The following is a 22,822-nucleotide window of genomic DNA, read 5'->3' as shown; positions in this document are numbered from 1 at the left end:
CAAATATCGTAATGAGCACTTCAAGGGACTTAGTGAAATTTTCAAGGATCTTAGTGAGAATTTCAAAGACATGAAAAAGTACTAGTCAGCCGAAACCGGTTTGGCTCAGTGGATAGAGCGTCGGCCTGCGGACTCAAGGGTCCCGGGTTCGATTCCGGTCAAGGGCATGTACCTTGGTTGCGGCCACATCCCCAGTGGGGGGTGTGCAAGAGGCGGCTGGTCGATGTTTCTCTCTCATCGATGTTTCTAACTCTCTATCCCTCTCTCTTCCTCTCTGTAGAAAATCAATAAAATGTATTTAAAGAAAAACAAAGAAAAAGTACCAGTCAGAAATTAAGCATATACTAACTGAAATCTATATAATCTATATAATAAAAGCCTAAGTGACCATTACAGTGGAACAGAATGACCGGTCGCTATGATGCGCACTGACCACCAGGGGGCAGCTCCTGTGTGGAGTGTCTGCCCCCTGGTGATCAGTGCACTCCTACAGGGGGAGCACCGCTCAGCCAGAAGCTGGGCTTACGGCTGGCAAGCGCAGCCGCGGTGGCGGGAGCCTCTTCCGCCTCCGCAGCAGTGCTAAGGAGCAGCAAGTGGAGTGGTAAGGAGCATCGAGTAGGTGAGGTGGTAAGAAACAAGGAGTCCCGGACTGCAAGAGGGCACAGGCTGGGCTGAGGGACCCCCCCCCCCAAGTGCATGCATTTCATGCACTGGGGCCTCTAGTAAAGAATAATTTACAGGGATTCAACAGTAAAGTAGAGGATTCCGAGAATCAAATCAACAATTTCAAATTGATGAAGCAAAAAGCACCTGATCAGAAGAGCAAAAAGAAAAAATAATACAAAAATATGAAGATAGTGTAAGGAGCCTCTGGGACAATTTCAAGTGTATCAACATTTGCCTTATGGGTGTGCCAGAAGGAGAAGAGAGAGAGCAAGATATTGAAAACCTATTTGAAGAAATAATGACAGAAAACTTACCCTACCTGATGAAAGAAATAGATTTACAAGACTAGGAAGCCAGAGAGTTCCAAACAAGAGGAACACAAAGAGGTCCACACCAAGACACATAATAATTAAAATGCCAAGGGTTAAAGACCAAGAGAGAATCTTAAAAGCAGCAAGAGAAAATCAGTTAGTTACCTACAAGGGAGCACCCATACAACTGCCAGCTGATTTCTTAACAGAAACTTTGTAGGCAGGAAGGGCGTAACAAGAAATATTCAAAGTGATGAATAGCAAGGACCTACAACCAAGATTACCCAGCAAAACTAATTAGAATTGAAGGTCAGATAAAGAGCCTCACAGATAAGAAATAATTAAAGGAGTTCATCATCACCAAACCAGTATTACATGAAATGTTGAAGGGTATTCTTTAGTAAGAGGAGGAAGAAGGAGGAGAAGGAGAAGGAAGAAGAATTAGAAATATGAACAATAAACTGGCAATAAATACATATCTATCAACAATTGAATCAAAAAATCAAAATAAATGAACAAGGAATCTAATGAACATAATAAACTGATGAAAAAAAAGAACCAGAGGCATGGAAACATGGAACAGACTAATGAATCTCAGAGGGAAGGGGGGAGCGGGGAGAGATTAACCAAAGGTCTTATATGCATACTAGAGGCCTGATGCACAAAATTCGTGCAAGGGGCTTGGCCCTCGCAGCTGCAGCAGCTTGCCTTGGCTTCATCTGGAAGGTCGTCCGGAAGGACATCTGGTCTAATTAGCATATTATGCTTTTATTATTATAGATTATTATAGATATGCATTACCTATGGACATAGACAATAGGGTGGTGAAGGTCTGGGATGGTGTTGGAACTGGGTGGAGTGGGGCAGTGGAGGGAAAAGGGACATCTGTAATACTCTCAACAATAAAGATTAAAAAAAAAACAAGAAAAAAAAGAATAGCATTTCTCTAGCAATTTCAAAAGCAAGTTTAAAATAGAGTACGAAAAAAAGTGCAGAAAAGCTGAAATAGCATCATAAAAATGGATAAAAAACAAAGTAATACAAACTTGTTGGAAACAACAATAAAGGCTGGTTATGCTCTTTGAAGGGGCAAAAGTACAAAAAAATAAAAAGGCTCATGAAAATAAAGGAAATGGAAAAGAAAGTAAACCTAGGCTAATTAGAAGTTAGAGAGCATTGTTAGTGATCAGCAGTTGGTGTTAGTTGGTGCCTGAACTCCAGACCCACTTTTTCAACTGCCTATTGAAGATCTCTTCTTGGGTATGTCTTAAATATCTCAAATTCAATAGGTCCAGATCTGAAAAAATCATCTCTGTACTTCTCCCTACCACTCCAAGTCTATTTCTTATGTGTTTCCCTATTATGGAGTATTATAATCTTACTCATCTAGTCCCCCTATTTTAAATATATATTTTTATTTATTTCAGAGAGAAGGGAGAGTGAGAGAGAGAGATAGAAACATCAATGACGAGAGAATCATTGATAGGCTGCATCCTGCATGCCCCACACCAGGGATTGAGCCCACAACCCAGGCATGTGCCCTTGACTGGAATTGAACCTGGGACCCTTCAGTCCACAGGCCAGCGCTCTATCCACTGAGCCAAACCAGCTAGGGCTAGTCCCCCTATTTTAGAAATGTAAACATCATCCTTGATGTTTCTTATTTTACTCCTATATCTGATCAACCAGCAAGACCATTCTTCCCCTTGATAGTTCTCATATATAGTTATCTCTCTGTCGTAATTCAGTTCATTTAGACCAGGGGTTGACACACTTTTTCTATAAAGGGCTATATAGTAAATACTTTAGGCTTTGCAGGCCATATGGTCTTTGTCACAATCACTATAGCTTCAAAGTAGCCATAGACAATATGTAAATGAATGGATGTGGCTGTTTCCCATCAGACTTTACTTATAGACTAGAGTCCCGGTGCACTCCAATCTGGGACCCCACAGGGGATGTCCGACTGCTGGCAGTCAGACATCCCTCTCACAATCTGGGACTGCTGGCTCCCAACCACTCGCCTGCCTACCTACCTGATTGCCCCTAACCGCTTTTGCCTGCCAGCCTGATCACCCCCTAACCACTCCCCTGCCAACCTGATCGACTCCTAACTGCTCCCCTGTTGGCCCGATCGCCCCCAACTGCCCTTCCCTGCCAGCCTGATCCCCCCAACTGCCCTCCCCTGCAGGCCTGATCCCCCCCCAACTGCCCTCCCCTGCAGTCCTGGTCCCCTCCCAACTACCCTCCCCTGCAGGTCTGGTCTCCCCCAACTGCCCTCCCCTGCTGGCCTGGTTGCCCCTAACTGCCCTCCCCTGCAGGCCTGGTCCCCCCGCAACTGCCCTCTCTCCCCTGCAGGCCCAGTCACCCCCAACTGCCCTCCCCTGCTGACCTGGTCACCCCCAACTGCCCTCCCCTCCTGGCCTGGTCGCCCCTAACTGCCCTCCCCTGCCAGCCATCTTCTGGTGGCCATCTTGTGACCACATGGGGGTGGCCATCTTGTGTGAGGGTGTGATGGTCAATTTGCATATGACCTCTTTATTATGTAGGATACTGAAATTTGAATTTCATATAATTCATGAAATATTCTTTTGATTTTTTTTACTATCTAACCATTTAAAAATGTAAAAAACCGTTATGGGGGATCACTTTGTAAGTTATATAAATGTCTAATCACTATATTGTACATCTGAAACTAATATAATATTGAATGTCAACTGTAATTGAAAAATTTTAAAAAATGTTTTTAATGTAAAAGCCATCTTTAACTAGCCCTACAAAAACAAGCAGCAAACCAGATTTGGCTTACAGGCCATAGTTTGCCCAACCCCGGTTTAGACATTTTCTTTCATATGAAATACAACAGTAATCTCCTACTCACCTAGATTACAGTGACCATAAAAATGAGTCCTATGTAATAACTGTCATTCTATGAAAACTTGATAAGTATTAATTACTTTTGGTTTGATATTAATTGATTCAAGGAATCCTTTTTTTAATGTAGAGTTAGTAAGAGGTCTCCTCTAGTAAGATTTTGAAAAAACATGCCATTAAGCAATATTCAACTGAAACTTTAAAACTTTTGAAAGTTATTATACTATATATTAAGTAAAATGAATATTCTTGTGCAAATTTTTAAAATTATTACAAAACCAGAATTTATCTCTAATTGTTTTTGGAAAGAGGTGGTATATATATATATATATATATAATAAGGATTTTTCTTTTGCATTTATGATCAAGCTCAAAGTGAATGTGAGAAAAAAGTAAATGTGAGCAGAACAGCGTATTCTTTACTAAAATGAGAACTTAATTTTTTTCAGGTTAAACTACAGAGCAACATATCATATCAGATGGCAGACATACATCATTTAAAGGGTAAGAAACTTAATTACATATTAAAGATAAACAAAGGTCACTAAATGTCTAAAATCCTCAAGAATTTAGGATAATAAAATAGCTAAATGAAAATTTTTGAACAAAGTTCCTCAAATGGCAGAACATTTATTCTTTTGTCTTAAGATATGATAAAATGTTTTAATATTGCTTTATATATAATAAATGCAAGTTAAAATTTGAGGCCAGCGCCCAGCCAGTGTGGCTAAGCAATTGAGCATTGACCCAGGAACCAAGAGGTCACTGGTTCAATTCCTGGTTAGGGTGCATGCCTGGGTTGCGGGCACAAGCCCCAGTAGGGGGTGTGCAGGAGGCAGCCTGTGCAGGATGCAGCGGATCTATGATATTTCCCTCTCATCGATGTTTCTGTTTCTCTATCCCTCTCCCTTCCTCTCTCTCTAAAAATCGATAAAAACATATATAAATGTATTTTAATTTGAGGCCAGCATTTTAATCTTGTGCTGTAGACAGTTCATTCAATGAAATGTTGTTAAAAAAATTCTCTAAGAAAGTTGAGCTGTAGATTCAGAAACCATGAAATTTCTAGGGGAAAGGAAAGGGTTTATCCCTCTGTACTGTGCCCAATCTGCTAAAATAATCCATTCAGGTCTAGGGATGCTTTGGACAGGTCCTCCAAGCTTAAATACCCTGGAAACAGCAACAAACCTGGGAAGATATGTATATTTTCATTTAGATGAAGTGATAGGAGATAAGCAAACCTTTTATGGGAAATAATAGGTAAGGAGAAGAAGCTCTATGCTTTTTGACATTACTTCACATCATCTATGGCTTTTGGAGTTTGGGGTCTTGAGGATCACCCTTCTTCTTCCTCACAATCCTTTGGTTATGACACTTTGTATTTTAAAACTTTGCATGCAGTGACTTTAAGTTTATATATATGGGCAATACATGCTCTCAAATTTCATAAATATATCTTTATTCTATAACCATTTTGAACCCTTTCGATAGAATTAGATAGTATATTTTTATCATCCTCTTGGAGAAGCCAACCAGAGCTGGCTCTGTAATTTATTGAAGTTTTGCTTTCACCTAGCAAAACCATTAGGAAATGTTATTGGTGTGTTGTAACCCAAAAATAGGAATTATTAATTTTTTGCTGTCTGTGATTTAGAACAGCTTTGATTTTTTTTTTTTAATTAGAAATTTGCTTCTTGGAATGGCCGCATTTATTTTTGTTGAATTTGTGTCCATGTTCTGCTCTTTTAGACTCACAGAGTGCATTGGGATGACACAGAAGATGCCACACTCTTAGTGCTGCTTCCAGCTTGCAATTTTTATTTGTTATTTATTTTGAATTTTTAAAATTGATTTGAGAGAGAGAGGAAAGGAGAGAAAGAGAGAGAAGCATCAATTTGTTGTTCCACTTGTTATGCACTCATTGGTTGATTCTTGTATGTACCCTGACTAGGGATTGAACCTGCAACCTTGGCATATTGAACAATGCTCCAACCAACTAAGCTACCCAGCCAGTGCCCAACTTGCAATTTTTACAAATGATTCTGCTTGTCATCAAAGTATATTTCTTATTAAATTGTAGTAGATCAATTGAATAAGAAATCTTGTGGCTTTTGATAGTATATGTCAAAGAAAATGACAGCCTATGTTACTGAGTAAAAATCTTTATTGTACCATATGCATTGAAGTAGATCTTAAGATGTTTTGAAATTTTATATGAAATTTTCTTCATCAGAGGAAAAAAAGCTTTGTTTGAACTCATAACTGTACAACTTTTGGTTTTAGTGCAGTTTTAAGATTGAATTTTATTAATGTGACTTTTGCACCTTGGCAACTATTTCTACTGAAATAAACTTCTTTTTTAAAAAAATAATTCTTTATTGTTGAAAGTGTTCCATATGTCTTCTTTTTTCCCCCCCATTGACCGCCTCCAGCCTGCCCCCGCCCCTACTTCACCCCCCGCCCCCCCAACAAGGCCCTCACTGCACATTGTTTGTGGCCATGGGCCATGAGTATATGCATACAAAGTTCTTGGTTGATTACCTCCCACCCACCCACCCTTCCCCGGCCTTCCCTCTGAGATTCTGCACTGTGTTCCATGCTTCCATGTCTATGGATCCACTCCATTCATGAGTTTATTTTGTTACTTAGATCCCACATATGAGTGAGATCATGTGATACTTGTTTTTCTCTGACTGGCTTATTTCACTTAGCATCATACTCTCCAAGTCCCTCCAGGCTGTCTCAAAGGATAAGAGATTCTTCTTCTTTTTAAAAAAATATATTTTATTGATTTTTTTACAGAGAGGAAGGGAGAGGGATAGAGAGTTAGAAACATCGATGAGAGAGAAACATCGATCAGCTGCCTCCTGCACACCCCCTACTGGGGATGTGCCTGCAACCAAGGTACATGCCCTTGACTGGAATTGAACCTGGGACCCTTCAGTCCGCAGGCCGATGCTCTATCCACTGAGCCAAACAGGTTAGGACAAGATTCTTTTTTACTGCTGCAAAGTATTCCATGGTATAAATGTACCACAGCTTTTTTATCCACTCATCTACTGTGGGTGAAATAAACTTCTTGATAAGTTGACTATAAACCCAGATTTGACTATTTTATTGAAATTAATAAGCACTAAGACCCTAAAAAATCCTTATGGTAGTTAATATTTTCATGGAAATAAAAGGAATGGAAATTGGTTTTTAATTCATGACATAATAAATTAATATTCTAGTATATACTGATTTATTTTGAATAGCATACCTTATTTTTATGCTTATTACTGAAAGAAAATTTGAAATAAAAATTTTGCTATATCCCTAATCTTTTGATGTTAAATTGAGGGAGTATGGCCATACCTTTCTATAACATACCCTGGTGTTATTGTCTGAGATAGAACATCCTGCACAATCAACCATGGACCTGATCTCACGTTAAGTTATTTACTCTGGGAGTCCTGCTGTGGTGAGATGGATCAGTCACACTAGATATAGAGTGTCTTTGGGTTCAAAATTAAAAAAACACCACCACCACATTTCCATCAGTTGAAAGTAAACTTGTGATAGAGGAAAATTTTGTCTTTAGTTTTGCTTTCTGTTCTGTTTACTTTCCCTTTTCATGTCTTTGTTTTGACCACTCAAAATACTAAATTAATTCTCGGCTTTATAATCTTTTGGCTATATTCAAACAGGAAAGAATCTGGTATTTTACATGAACTGGAACTCACTTATAATGATGTTTTATTTTTGTTTGTCAGTTGTATTATAAGGCTTTAGCTCCATTTAGAAATGAAAAATGTATTTCCTGATAAAGAAATTTCAAATAGCCTGGCTGGTGTGACTCAGTGGTTGAGCATTGACCTATGAACCAGGGGGTCACTGTTCAATTCCCAGTCATGGCATGTGCCCCAGTTGTGGGCTCAGTCCCTAATGGGGGGCGTGCAGGAGGCAGCCGATCAATGATTCTCTTTCATCATTGATGTTTCTAACTCTCTCTTCCTCTCTGAAATCAATAAAAATATTTTTTTTAAAAAAAGGAATTTCAAATATTGTTAGAAGTTTATGGAGAGACAGAGAAGCCATCCTAAATCTTGAAATCATACTAAGCCTCAGGTTCATTCTGAAGGTAAAGTTAACTTACTTCACTTATTTTACTGTGTAGGAAAAAGAAGCCTGAATGAGGCCTAAACATCACCAATTGAAGTCCATTCCCTAATAGCTGCTGGGTAGTGCTGATAAATATAAATTGCATTAATTTTTAGTTCTAGGATCTTTCTTGCCTGAGCATAGGTTCTCTGAACTGGCTAAGTCTGTAAGCTACAAGGCTTTTTGTCACTGCCGCCTGCTGGGACCCCATTGTCTCTGTAGACTCAACATCCATAGCTGAGGCCAGAGTTTCTGCTACCTCTAGCCCTCTGTATTTTAGGAGATGGGGCCAGGGATCAGATATCTGTCTGAATGTGTTATTCAGGGGTGGCTGGCCTCAGATTTGTTACTTTTATCTAAAGTGGGGGTAATAGGTGAAAAACTATGGAGACCAACTATGTTATATATTGGAGAATTTGTAGAGTAAGAAGAGAAATTTAAAATGTGGCTTGACTGGACTCATAGGAACAGAGACTAGAATGGTGGTTATCATGGTTTAGGGATAGGGTGGGGAGAGGGAATGGGAAGATGTTGGTCAAAGTGTACAAACTCTCAGTTGTAAGATGAATATGTTTTGGGAATCTTACATACAGTGTGGTGGTTATAGTTAACAATACTTTTTTATATACTTGAAAGTTGCTAAGAGAGTAGATCTTTAATATTCTCACCACAAAAAAAGAAATGGTCATTATGTGAGATAATAGAGGTGCTAGTTAATGCTACAGTGGTAATCATTTCACAGTATATAAGTGAATCAAATCAACGTATTGTATACCTTAAACTTACATAGTATTATATCTCAATTAAAATTTTTTTAAATAAATAAAAAATATAGCTTGAATACATAAACATATTTATTAAATACAAGCATTTTATGTGAATCATTTACAGAGGTAGGTCTTGGCCCATCCTCTGTGCCCCAGCCCAGCCCCTCCTGCCATAGCCCGGTCCCCTGACTGCCGGCAGCCCCGCTCCCGCTGCTGCCACACACTGTTGGCACTGGCCCCGCTTGCACCCGCTGACGGTGCAGAGTGATTGGGGCCAGCGCTGTCAGTGGGTGTGAGCTGCACCAGCAGGTGCCAGCGGCGGCTGCTGCCCTGATTGCCCCTCAGGAACAATAGGAGGTGGAGAATCCCTGAGGGTCAATTGGCCCTGATCGCTGCTTGCACCCACTGACAGTGCTGAGCGATCAGGGCCAGGGCCGGGGCCAGCGCTAGGAGCCAGCAGCGGGCACAAGCGGCAGCTCTGGTGCTGGCAGTGGGTGCGAGTGCCAGGCAGGACTACGACTCGTGGGAGCAAAGAATTTTCAGTAACCACCAGAGGCTCACACGGTGTCATCAGGCGCTCCGCCTTGGTCTGGAGCCCCCGCTCACCTGCTCCACCATCCTGCCGCGGCTGATGCCCACCATGTTCCACACTCTGCCGCCTGCTGCCAATGCCTGCCATGTTCGTGCACACCCTGGTGGTCAGCACATGTCATAGCGACTGGTTGTTTGGTTGTTCGGTTGTTCCACCACTTGGACTATTTGCATATTAGGGTTTTATATATGTAGATTGTTAAACTTCTTAATATAACTCAGCAAATATTCATGTGACTTCAAAATTTTTATTGTCATTGCTAAATATAATCTTTGATATATTTATTTTAGTCTATTACATTATATTTCTATGTAATTATATTATAAATATATGTTTAATTCTGCTTTTTTATTGTTGACACAATTATAGATGTCCTCCCTTTTCCCTTCCTTTACCCACCTCCACCCAGTCCCTACCCCAGTTCCTCTGGCCATCACCACACTGTTGACTGTGTCCATGGGTTATGCATATACATCTGCTTTTTGGTGTGCAGTATGAAGTTCCAACCAGCTGAGCCACCCAGCCAGGGCTACTTCTGCTTTTTAAGAACTTATATCCCAAACAATTTTGGAGTGCCTTTAAAGTACTAAGACTAATTCTATAAGCCTTTATAAAAGGTAGATGTTTTATTATAACTATAATATTGGTACATTATGGGTAGACATTATATTTTAATCTTAATAGATGTTGCTTATACAGAGTAGACCTCTGTTCTCATTTTTAAAAATGAAGACGTTCTTAACTACTACTTTTGCTTAACTGCTAAGGCTGTTAACTAATTTTTAATCATCTAAGAACATGGCATTTCTCTGGTGACCTCTTAGTTGTGGGGTCAGATGAAGGAAAGGCTCTAGAATGTGGGTCACTTATTAGGGATAAATGTTTACAAAAGAGCATCTGGCCCAGCTTTTAATTTGCTTTACAGCTCATTTCATATCATTTGTTATAACTAAAACTTTTAGCCCTAGTCCAGAAATTACGAGCTTTGAAAATAGATTTTGGTATGTGTAGACCTAGCATCAGTAGCAGAACTAGAAATGAAATCTGAAGTGATTAACACATAAGTTGGAAGTCAAATGTGATTTAAAAGGAAAAGAAAACTTGAATTTTGTAACCATAGCAAACATCTAAAAAATGTTATTTTCTCATCTACTTTTATTTATTTTTTATTGATCTTAGAGAGAGGAAGGGAGGGAGGGAGAGGAAGGGAGGGAGGGAGGAAGGGAGGGAGGGAGGGTGAGAGAATGAGAGAGAGATCGATCTGTTGCCTTTCGAACATGCCCCACCAGGGATCAAACCCACAACTTGGTAATGTGCCCTGACCTGGAATTGAACCCGCCACCTTTTGGTGTACGGGAAGACACTCCAACCAGCTGAGCCACACAGGCCAGGGCTTCCTGCCTACTTTTATAAAGCAGGTTTAAAAGAGGTAGGTAGATACTTTTTGGTACTGTTTTCACAGCTTGTATGTCTACATAATGTGAAAAGATGTGTAATTTTTTAATATTTCTGATTAATGTGGAAGCCACTGAGGCTATCTTGTTTTAAAAATAAATTTTATCTGCCCATGCATGTGCTATAAAAGGCAATTAAATGGGCTACTAATTATATAATTTAGCTGAAAATGAGAAATATATTTAATTTTTAAAAATCCCATGACTTCTCACTAGGGCGCATTGAAGTGAGTAAACTTTATTCCTTTGATTCTTACCTTATGTGGCTAGAGCAACTTGCTGAGCTTCGTCAGGAGTTTCTTCGACAAGAAGACCAGCTTCAGGACTATCGGAAGAATAATACTTACCTTGTGAAGAGGTTAGAATATGAGAGGTAAGGTGCTACAAATATTTATGAATCTGTGTAATATCTGTCCAACTTTTGAACAATTCATTTTTTTCCTTTCTGGCTTCTGTTTTTCTTCTTTTGTTTTCTTAGGTCATTTAAATTCATTTTCTATTGTCTTTCTATTGCCTCTCTGAAGTTTGTACTCTTTTATTTTTATACTAGAGGCCCAGTACATGAAATTTGTCGGGGGGAAGGTGGTTCCCTCAGCCCAGCCTGCACCTTCTCGCAATCCGGGACCCCTCAGGGGATGTCCGACTGCCGGTTTAGGCCCTATCGGTTTAGGCAGCCGGACATCCCTCTTGCAATCCAGAACCGCTGGCTCCTAACCGCTCACCTGCCTGCCTGCCTGATTGCCCCTAACCACTCTGCCTGCCTTCCTGATTGCCACTAACCACTCACCTGCCTGCCTGATCACCCCTAACCACTCGCCTGCCTGCCTGATCACACCTAACTGCTCACCTGCCTGCCTGATCACCCTTAACCACTCTGCCTGCCTGCCTGATCACACCTAACTGCTCACCTGCCTGCCTGATTGCCCCTAACCGCCTCTGCCTCGACTCCTACTGCCACGGCTTCATCCGGAATGACGTCCAGAATGACGTCCAGAAGGTTGTTCAGCTGTCTGGTCTAATTAGCATATTACACTTTTATTATAGATGTTTTGCACCATGAAAATACCTCTTACAAGGTATGTGTATCTGCCTGTGTAAGACAGAAAATCTTGCCTGAGTTTTATTTAATTAGATGTTTGGCAAAGACTAAAAGGAGATTAAGATTCTGTGATTCTTTTTGAGGGGCATCCAGATGAAGACGCACTGGGAGATGTCCCCAGAATAGCTGAGGGCTGAGTGCCAGCTGCTTCTCCTGCTCTTTACTTCAGGCCCCTTGTTTACACTGCTACACTTAGTTGGTGGTGAGGTAGGGGAATTTCATAGGGGCTTTTCTAGCAACCCCTCTTTAAAAACCTTTATTGTATCTGTAATCAATTTTACAGTAAAAGGTATTTTTAGGTTTGCACACCAAAAATTAGAAAGAGTTGCCATATTTTAATTTAAAGTACCATTTATCCATTTCTGACTTCTTACTCTAGGCTATCAATATGCATCTAGTTACATATATGTATTTGAACCTAACAGTATTCAATAATTTTCCAAATACTACTTCCATAATATATTACCTCTAAATATACTTGCATATTTAGAGGTAATATATTATTTCAGCTTGTTAATGTACCAAAGCTTGTTTAATCTCTCCCAGTTGCTGAACCATTATAGTGATTTTCCTTTTCTCACTATTATGATTATCAACTATAAAACTCTATGCAAAAAGGATTTCCCCCGCTAATGTTATTTCACTGGTATATATTCTCAAATAGATAGTTCCTAAGATAAAATGTTTTATTGATTTTATTGCTCATTTCACATATATGAAAGATTGCTTTCTAACATGATTGTACTAATTTATAATCTAAATGTTCCCCCATAGCTCCTCCAACATTGGCTTTTATAATTCTAATTTATTTTTGCAAGTATAGGAATAATGTAATACCATAAATACACATAGGAAATTTAATTTGCATTTTAATGGTGAAAGTTAACATTTTCCTCTATATTAACTGTTTGTTCCTTTGTACATGAACGATCTATTTGTATCTTTTGAGTACTGTGCAGTGGAAATTCACAGTCTTTATCTATTTTGTTCATTTACATTTTTTCTTGAAAATAAGTATATCTTATTTATTAATTTCTTCCATTCTTGCTCTTCTTATGGTTTAGACTTTTATTATTATGTTAAAGTACTAACTATTGGATGAATCACTTGCTGCAACTCCTATTAACACTTATAATTCTATTTTTTCTCATCTATTACTGTATTTTGGTCTCACAATTTTCTCCTCTCTATTGTTTTTCTCTTCTGTGATTGACTCTGACAATTGTTTTTTTTTTTAAATAAATGCAATTTTTAAAAATAAACTTTTATCTTTCTAATTTCTTTTTAAATTAGGTTTATCAGTACTTTTTATCCTCTATTAAAGGTTCAAATATTTTAAGAATCTTGACTAAGCTATATTTATGTCTGCTCTTTGTCCTTCCTTGCCCACTCGCCTGCTAACTGAATGCTTCATCTTTGTAAATGTAAGATTTCAACTTCTAGACTTTGAGAATCCAATCCAAGATAATATAATCTAAAAAAATGACTTTGTAATTTAGTTTTCAGTGTGGACAACAAATCAAGGAATTAAGAGCACAGCATGAAGAGAATATTAAAAAGTTAGCAGACCAGTTTTTGCAGGAACAAAAGGTAAATTAAAAAAGGATACTTAAATCAAAATATATTCTTGTTAAAAATATTGTAATTTAGAAATTAAAATATGTACTTTTGTCATAAAACATTGTATTTTTTTAAGTATTCTGGCCTGCTTAATTCTAAAAATGACCTGTAGTGGCTTATTGCTGAGTAAATTAGATATTTGCAAAAACATAACCATAACTCTTAAAACTAATTTTGAGCTAAATATCTCTTATCTGGTTTTTTTTTAAATCCTCACCTGAGGATATGCTTATTGATATATTTTTTTAAAGAATAGTTTATTTATTTTTAGAGAGAGAAGAACAGAGAAGAGAGGAACATTGATGTGAGAGCATAACATCGATTGGCTGCCTTCTGCATGCCCCCTACCAGGGATTGAGCCTGCAACCCGGGCATGTGTCCTGACTGGGAATTGAACCAGCAACCCTTCGGTGCATGGGACAACACCCAACCAACTGAGCTATACCATATAGGGATAAAAATAATTTTTGCTGTTAATGTATTTCTCAGATTGTAAAGTGTAAAACATTTTACTGAAAAATCAATTACTTCCTATTTTATGCTTTTTAGAACCAGAAAAATAATCGAGAAACTTTCCCTTTAATTATAAATCTCTGTTATGCTGAATTTCTTTTTTAAAATATAGAAATGAAACACTAGTCACTACTTGGATTCATATTTTAGGGGTGGAAAATTATTTTATTAATTTATCCATTTTCAGTTGACATACATATTACAAAGGCCCTGCTAGAAATGGAGGGAATTTGTCTAAAGATTAGGACATTCATTGTTTTCCACCTTGTAATCTCATCTAACTGGCAATGGTTTGTGTAAAGTCTTGTGATTTAATGTAAAGAGAGGTTGAACAGTGAAAAATATTTATCTTGCTCTTTGGTAGCATCTTCTCTAAAGGACTAGAAGTTAAGGAAACCAGATTTTCATTCTTAGCTGTTTCACTATTTTACAGCATGATATTGAGGGCATCGTTTTTTCTGTATTTCATTTTTTTAATCTAAAAAGTGAAATAGCTGCTGCCTGTCTGCAGTCTACCTTGAAGAGATGTGAAGATAGATTGCTGGAAATGGCAGGCCTAAGTAGAGACATTGAGAGCAAGCAGAAGGTATTACTGAGATACTCGATAGTTAGAGGAGCACAGTAGAACACAGAAGGAAGGGGAAGAGAGGTTGCTGTTGCATTTGTTCTATTAGAAGCCCATATCAATAATAGGGTAAGCCCTGGCCAGTGTGGTTCAGTTGGTTGGGTGTCGTCCCATGCACTGAAAGGTTGCCAGTTCAATTACAGGTCAGAGCACATGCCCAAGTTTCGGGATCAATCTCAGGTGGGGTGCGTACAGGAGGCAGCTGATCAATGTTTCTCACATTGATATTTCTCCTCCTATCCCTTCCCCCACCCTCTTCCTCCTCCTCGCCCTTTCTTTCTCTCTAAAAATCAATTTAAAAATCTTATTTTAAAAAATGGGATAAGTTTGCTATCTTCTGTTCTTCCAAGAAGCACAGCTGAGAGCTTTACCTTTTTTTCAGGCAAGTGTAGTTCTCTCTGTTCTTCTATACTGGACTATTTTTATATTATTAATTAACTAACATAACTCTTCAATTATCCTGCCCTGAATGGAACAGGTGGGGAGGAGGGAGATTCTTAGAGACTCCTTTCTAGGGTAACACAGTAGCCCTTACCCTTTAGACCAGCTGCCTAATTCTACTCCCCACTCTTTATTCCCTGTTCTGCAACTACTATAACAAGGTGATTCTGTGAATTTTGGGTTGCTTTTTTTTTTCTTCAGAGGAGCAAATTCAATGTAAGCTATATGAAACAAGTATAAGTTGTATTCAGGGATTTTTTTTTAAAAACCAAATAATTTAGAAGTTACTCTGGAGAAGGAGCAAATTCAATACAACCTGCTTCCTATTTTCATACTATCCATGTGAAAAGTGGTTATTACATTTAAAAATGGTTGAAAATCAAAAGACTATTTTATGATGGGAAAATTATAAGAAATTTACATTTTCATGTCTATAAATGTATCTTCTGGTATATAGTCACACTCAATTGTTTACTACTTTCATGCTACAAAGGAAGAGAAATTGTTGTAGACCAGAGGAGACTAAGGAGACCTGAAGACTTAAATGCCATGTAGTATCCTGGATTGGATCCTGGCACAGAGAAAGGACTTAGTGGAAAAAGTGGTGAAATCTAAATAAAGTCTGGAGTTTGGTTAGTAGTATACTAATGTTAGTTTCTTAGTTTGCAAATGTGCCAAGCTAACATAAGATGTTAACATTAAAGGAAATTAAGTGAGGGTTAATTAGTTTTCTGTGAAGTTAAAATTATTTTTAGAATAAAAAGTTTATTTAAAAAGCAATTAGGTGCCCCTTCGCCAAATTATCAGCATTGCACTTAGAAAACACTTTTATTTGAAGGCGAGGGAGGGAGGGCGGTGGGTGGAAGGTAATCAACCATGGGTTATGCATGTATGTATGTATGTATGTATGCATAATCCATGGACACAGACAATAGGGTGGTGAAGTCTGGGTTGGGGGCAGGGGGGGCGGGGTCAGACTGAAGGGGGTCAGTGGGGGAAAAATGAATGAATAAAGAAAGAAAAGAAAACACTCTTATTTTCTAAGAATATTTAATATTGCCCGGCGGTGTGGTTCAGTGGTTGAGTGTCAGCCCAACCCATGAACCAGGAGGTCACAGTTTGATTCCTAGTCAGGGCACATGCCTGGGTTGTGGGCTTCATCCCCAGTAGGGGGCATGCAGAAGGCAGCAGATAAATGATTCTCTCTCATCATTTATGTTTCTATCTCTCTCTCCCTCTCCCTTCCTTTCTCTGAAATCAATAAAAACATTTTTAAAAAGAATATTTAGCCCTAGCTGGTTTGCTCAGTGGTTAGAGCATTGACCCACAGATTGAAGGGTTTTAGGTTCATTTCCAGTCATGGCACAGACCTCAGTTGCAGGCTCAATCCCCAGCACCTCTCGTTGGGGCATGTGGGGGAGGCAACCAATCAATGTGTCACATCGATGTTTCCGTCTCTCCCACTCCTTCCACTCTTTCTAAATAATCAGTGGAAAAAATACCCTTGGGTGAGGATTAACAACAACAAAAAGTTGCAGTCATTAATAATACATCAAAGTGACATTGTTAACTATTTTAAGTGGAAAAGTGTTTTTGAACAATAGTTCGTTGACTTTTAAATTTTGTTAATATTGTTTGTTTTATTCACATCTACAAAGAAGTGGAATGCTATAAAAATAGCCTATGATATAACATCATAGCGAAAATACAGAGATGCAGGATAGATGCTCAGGTTGTGCCTCACTGATTTTCTCACCTTTGTCTTTCGTACTGACACGTACAAAAATTTCATTTTATCATCTCACTCATCAACAATTAAGCTCTGAGATTTGGCTATTTTTAACAAGTTCTCAGAAGATGGAGTGAGAAAGACTATCATTTGAATTCATCTCCACAATTCTCTAGCTTTGTAACCTTGAATAAGCTAATTAACTTCTTTAAGCCTCAGTTTTGTTCTTCCTCAAAGTATTTATTTGTCTCTGCTAGAGGATAAATTTGAAAGGAATTTGTAAACTATGAAGCATAGTATAAATGTTTGTTGTTGATTTTATCTGCTAGGTACACTGAAATTGTCAAAGTACCTTTTTTCTTTATTTTGACAAATTCTTACAATTTGGCTCTTGTAATTCTAGACTTCCTATAGATTTGTAAGTGCTATTGTTTTTTATAACATTACTTAATGATGACATTGCATAGTGTTTTAGAGTTGACCAACTATGTATAAATGCATTAAATATTAAGTGTAAGGACCTATGTGGCAACTCAAGCATATCTACTTGATCTTTGTGTCTCCCAATTTTCTACTTGAGGCAATTCAATATAAAAGAGAAAACTGGCTCACCAATAGAATTGAGTCAGGTCCAACTATATACACAAAGATTCAAGTTTCCAAGGAGATGATATATTTAGGAGCAGGTTGGAAGGAGCACTGACCTGGTGTATTTGTCTGCCATTACTTCTTGTGCTTTGGTGGTCAGTGCACTTGGGAAGAATTGCCCTGTTTACCACCCTTGCTGTTTCTACTTGGGGGGAAAAACCTGACAATGTCAGTAGCCATTTATCACACTTGAGGGGCACCTGTGCCAATCTCCTGCTGTCTGCCATCCTGCTGGATTATAACATTTGTCTATAAAGAACCTACCCTGCCCACAGCACCCAGGACAGAGCTCAACTGTATGCCTCCCACAGTCACCTACAGTGCTTGGCAAGACTCTCTTCTTGCAGAATCACTCTCTTAGCATAGCCAAAGAGAATTACCTCTGTATAATATTTTAGGCCATTTACTACAATTAGAGACTTTAAAATGTATTGGTTCTTCTTTGACTTCCTATCAGGTATAAAAACTGAACAGAAAATAATATTATACCCCCCATCTCCAAGTATTTGAAATTTAGACCCAGGGTATATGTTTCAGAAAATGAACTGTTTTTCAGAACATTTAGTTAATAGTTACGTCAATGATGTAACATAGTTAACTGAAAAAATATTTACTGTTACTAAATCTTTATCTAACAGCAAGAGGCCCACAAGTTGGAATTAAAAGATGAAAATGAATTGGGTATAAACAATCATGCAGTACCTAAAAATGTTCCAAAAGTAGGTGAGAAGGCTGAAGAGAAGAATGAAGAACCCTCAAGCCACCATATTGCACATGGGAAAGGTATTACAGTTATTTTGTTTTGTGTTAATAGGATATTGACTTTTCTCATTTTGAGGTTAACATTTTTAATCGTAAAGGATATTGTTTGATTTTAGTTCAGTTATGATTACGTGTCTGTATTGTTTCAAATTTAGATCCTTTGACTGAGAAAAAGCAGTAAGTTATTTTAGAATTACAACTATGTCCAAAGCAAGATATAAAGATATTTGGTTAGTGTAGCTTATTGCTTTAGAAACTATTACTTTCCTTCAAGATAATTTTAATTTATGTAAAGAAAAATATAGAATTATATCTTTTGATACTTGGGCAGAACAAATCAAACCAGGTGGTGATGCAGGAATGCCTGGAATAGAGGAGAACGACCTTGCCAAAGTTGAAGACCTTCCCATTGGTAAGTAAAAGTTAGTAGAGTATTTAACTAAAGTGACCATATTATTTTTCATGTGACCCTATTCTCTTTTTGAGTAACACTTGAGAAAAGTCACAGATATCTGTATGGCTTATATTTCTAGTTAATTAACCACCCGTAAGTACTTGTTTTTGCCTTAATAAGAATCAACCATATTTGAACCTTTTCTTTTTTGACTCAAGAGTTATTGTTCATGACATTTATGCTATTTAGAGCTATTTATGTTTACTAAAAGTATATATGGCTCATTTCTTTCATATTAAATGCTCCCAGGTTGCTGTGATATTGGTGTGCTTTAATATGGCCTAGCAATATACTTATATAGGTTTTTAGAACTCGCCTTGTCCTTTCAGTTAATTACCTCAAACTTTAAATAGTTTATTCACTGTTTTCTTTCTTTTATTTTTGTTAATCCTCACCAGAAGATATTTTTCCCATTGATTTTTAGAGAGAGAGTGGAAGGGAGGGGGAGAGACAGAGAGAGAGGAACATTGATGTGAGAGCGACACATCGATTGGTTGCCTCCCGCACACATGTAGGCTGGGGCCAAGAATCAAGCCTGCAACCAAGGTACTTGCCTTTGATCTGAATCAAATCTGCGACCCTTCGGCCTGTGGACTGAAGGGTCGCAGATTCGATTCAAGTCAAGGGCAAGTACCTTTCTAACTGAGAAAAACGGCTAGGGTGACTTTTTTATGACCACTTCTGCTCAATGTGTATCTCTTTCTTCATTAATGTGTCTGTTTCTTATCTATTTCCATTTGAAGTCTGTGTCACTGCTGCTTTCCTAATCCCACTCATGTTTGTTTTTTTTGCATGTCTGTTTTTCTTGCCATTTCTATGTTTCTTGGCTATCATAGGTATCCCTTTCTGCCGACTCCAATTTATGGTAGAAAATTGAAAGTAATAGCATGTCTGTGGTTATTCTAGGCTGTTTTTATTCCTTTCAATCTTGGTGATTACTTCTGTGGTTACAACTTATTGTATGTGGCTGAAGTTGCTGAGTGTTTGAGGTCCAAATGAAATACTGGTTTTTTTATTTGTATTGTTTTGTTATCTTCTCAAATTCTTTCATGTCTATTTTCTTTTGGGTTCCCAGTCATAGTATATCCCCCTAAAATAACGGTAAGGACAAGAGCAATAACGTGAGTTTAATAATATGGAGTTAGAATGAGCATGATTTGTTTGTAAGGCAATGAAGTTATCTAGTGATTCTTAAAATGTGGTCCTTGGATCAGTAGTATCAGCATTACCTAGGAACTTCTTAGAAATGCAAATTCTTGAAATAGAGCTCAGCAATGTGTGTTTTAACAAGCTCTCCAAGTGGTTTTTTATCTATGCTATAGTTTTAGAACCACTAGCTAGATATTAATTAAGGAAATATTGAGAGCAAAGACCATGTATTCTTCTCAATTTCTGTAGCACTTACTCTATTCCTAGACTTACTGAGTTTTAGATTGATTAATCTCTTTTACATTGCCCTTATTTATTTTTTAGGTTGCACCCAAAGTTTTGCTAAGGACAAACTGCAGGTTTCTAGTATATAGAAGCACTCTATTCAGATATATAGTCAAAGATTGTTTACCTGCTTCCATGCATTTATTTTTTATGTCAGATATCGACAAAAATATATTTACATGTAAATATAAAATTTTAACTTCTGTTGTCCATTTCTACATAGTTTTCAAGTTAAAATTTTTTTCATTACTACCTTCAATGTGTAATGTCTCCATTTATTTTCTCATTGGTCCACTATCATAATTTATTACCTGGCCACCAGGAAATTCCAGAGTTACGGTAAAATGAAATGGGAATGCAAGAGGTCATAAAGATTTTATCTTGACCATTTTTAGGTATACTGTCCCTATCAGAAAGTGATTTTCAAATATCTTCCGTACATGAACAGCTTCAGCAGAGCAAAAATTTTATCTTGCTTCTTTTGCTTACTTTTTTAAAAAAAGCACACAACCAGTTTATTAGAATTAAAAGGGGTAATTAATACTACTTTTAATTAGATGCCAACAAATTCAAGCCTGATTTTCACAATATGAATTTGCCATATTGACTCATATAATGTTTGTAGCATTATAGTTTAGCTGGGAAAAACACTAAAAATATATATTTTGTGTAAATCTAGCATTAATGCCAAAACCATCTGACTATGCTGTCATGGCATATTAGAGACCTTTCTCAGGATTAGTTTTTCTCTCTCTCTCTTTCTTTCAAACAAATAAAATGTTTATATGGGTGTTAAGGGATTTGAATCCAGGAGGCACAGGCTCAAAGAAGACCTGAAACGTGCTCCTTAATTTTCTTTATATTTGATTTTCTGTAATTTGAAAATTATATGCTGTGATGTAGTTGTTTTTTAGCATTTATCCTGCTTGTTCTATCAGCTTCTTGGATCTGTGGCTTGGTGTCTGACATTAATTTGGGGAAATTCTCAGTCATTATTATTTCAACTATTTCTTTTGTTCTTTTTCTCTTGTTTATCTTTCTGTTATGTACATATTACACATATGTTATACCTTTTGTAGTCTCCTTGATACTCTGTTCTGTTTTTCCCCCTCAGTCTTTGTTCTATGCTTGTTGTTGTTGTTTCTGAGGATTCTATTGATATATCCTCTATCTCAGAGCGTCTTCCCTCAGCCATGACCAGTCTACTAAGAAGCCCATCAAAGCATTCTTTGTTTTTGTTACAGTTTTTGACCTCTAGCATTTTTTTCCCATAGGGTTTCTATCTCTCTACTTATATTGTCCATCTGTTCTAATCTACTATCTATTTACCTATTAGAGTCCCTAGCATATAATCATAGTTCATTTTAAATCCCCAGTCTGATAATTTTAACATTTTCACCATATTTTCTGATGCTTGTTCTGTCTCTTCAACTTGTGCTTTTTTTCTTTGGGTCGGAATGGTAATTTTAAAAAACATATATTTTTATTAATTTCAGAGAGAAGGGAGAGCAAGAGATAGAAACATCAATGATGAGAGAGAATCATTGATAGGCTGCCTCCTGCATGCCCCCTACTGGGGATCGAACCTGCAAACCAGGCATGTGCCCTTGACTGGAATTGAACCCGGGACCCTTCAGTTCATAGGCCGACTCTCTGTCCACTGAGCAACACTGGCTAGGGTGACTTGTAATTTTTTTCAAATAATTTTTTATTTTTTAATTACAGTTGACATACAATATTATATTAGTTTCAGGTGTACAACTTAGTGGTTAGACATTTATTTAGCTTATGAAGTGATCACTCTGATAAATCTAGTACCCATCTGACACCATACATAGTTATTACAATATTATTGACTATATTTCCTATGATGTACTATATATCCTGGTGACTATTCTCTACCAATTTGTACTTCTGTTTTAATTTTAATTAGTTAGTTAATTAATTTAATTATTTATTCAAATTATTACATGTGTCTCCTTTTTCCCCCATTGACCTCTCCCCAGCCACCCCCACCTCCCCACACAAGCCCTCACCCCCCAATTTGTACTTCTTAATTCCTTCACCTTTTACATCTGTCCGCCCAAATTCCCTCTAATCTGGCCACCATCAAAATGTTCTCTGTATCTATGAGTCTGTTTCTGTTCTGTTATTTGTTTATTTTGCTTTTAAATTTCACATATAAGTGAAATCATCTGGCATTTGTCTTTGTCTGTCTGACTTTTTAACTCAGCAAAACACCCTCTAGGTCCATCCATGTTGTTGCAGATGGCAAGATTTCTTTCTCTTTTTTTTCTTTATGACTAAATAATATTCCATCGTGTAAATACTCCACTTCTTCTTTATCTATTCATCGATTGCTGGATACTTAGGTTGCTTTCATAGCTCGGCTATTGTAAATAATGCTACAAAGAACATATGGGTGTATATGTCTTTTAAATTTGTTTTGGATTTCTTTGGATAAATACTCAAAAGTAGAATTGCTGCCCTAGCTGGTTTTGCTCAGTGGATAGAGTGTTGGCCTGCATACTGAAGGGTCCTGGGTTTGATTCCAGCCAAGGGCACATGCCCAGGTTGCAGGCTCGATTCCCAGGTTGGGTTGTGCGGGAGGCAGCCGATCAATGATTCTCTCTCATCATTGATGTTTCTATCTCTCTCTCCCTCTTCCTTCCTGTCTGAAATCAATAAAA

The 22,822-nt window shown here is 37.7% G+C and overlaps 1 protein-coding gene across 5 annotated transcripts in view; it reads left to right on the top strand.

Annotated features, from left to right (window-relative positions):
* Nucleotides 1-22,822, top strand: part of GOLM2 (golgi membrane protein 2) — a 100,112-nt gene that overhangs the window by 30,535 nt on the left and 46,755 nt on the right. For all 5 annotated transcript variants that reach the window (XM_054716286.1, XM_054716287.1, XM_054716285.1 and 2 more), the window contains exons 2-6: nucleotides 4,301-4,355; nucleotides 11,078-11,180; nucleotides 13,406-13,496; nucleotides 18,121-18,265; nucleotides 18,576-18,656. In XM_054716286.1, coding sequence (XP_054572261.1) covers nucleotides 4,301-4,355; nucleotides 11,078-11,180; nucleotides 13,406-13,496; nucleotides 18,121-18,265; nucleotides 18,576-18,656 — 475 coding nt within the window. The remainder of the gene's footprint in view (nucleotides 1-4,300; nucleotides 4,356-11,077; nucleotides 11,181-13,405; nucleotides 13,497-18,120; nucleotides 18,266-18,575; nucleotides 18,657-22,822) is intronic.

This window comes from Eptesicus fuscus, chromosome 5 (genome assembly GCF_027574615.1).
Source record: "Eptesicus fuscus isolate TK198812 chromosome 5, DD_ASM_mEF_20220401, whole genome shotgun sequence".
Lineage (NCBI taxonomy): Eukaryota > Metazoa > Chordata > Mammalia > Chiroptera > Vespertilionidae > Eptesicus > Eptesicus fuscus.
The sequence above is the reverse complement of the archived record's forward strand: the minus strand, read 5'-3'. Positions and strand labels throughout refer to the sequence as shown.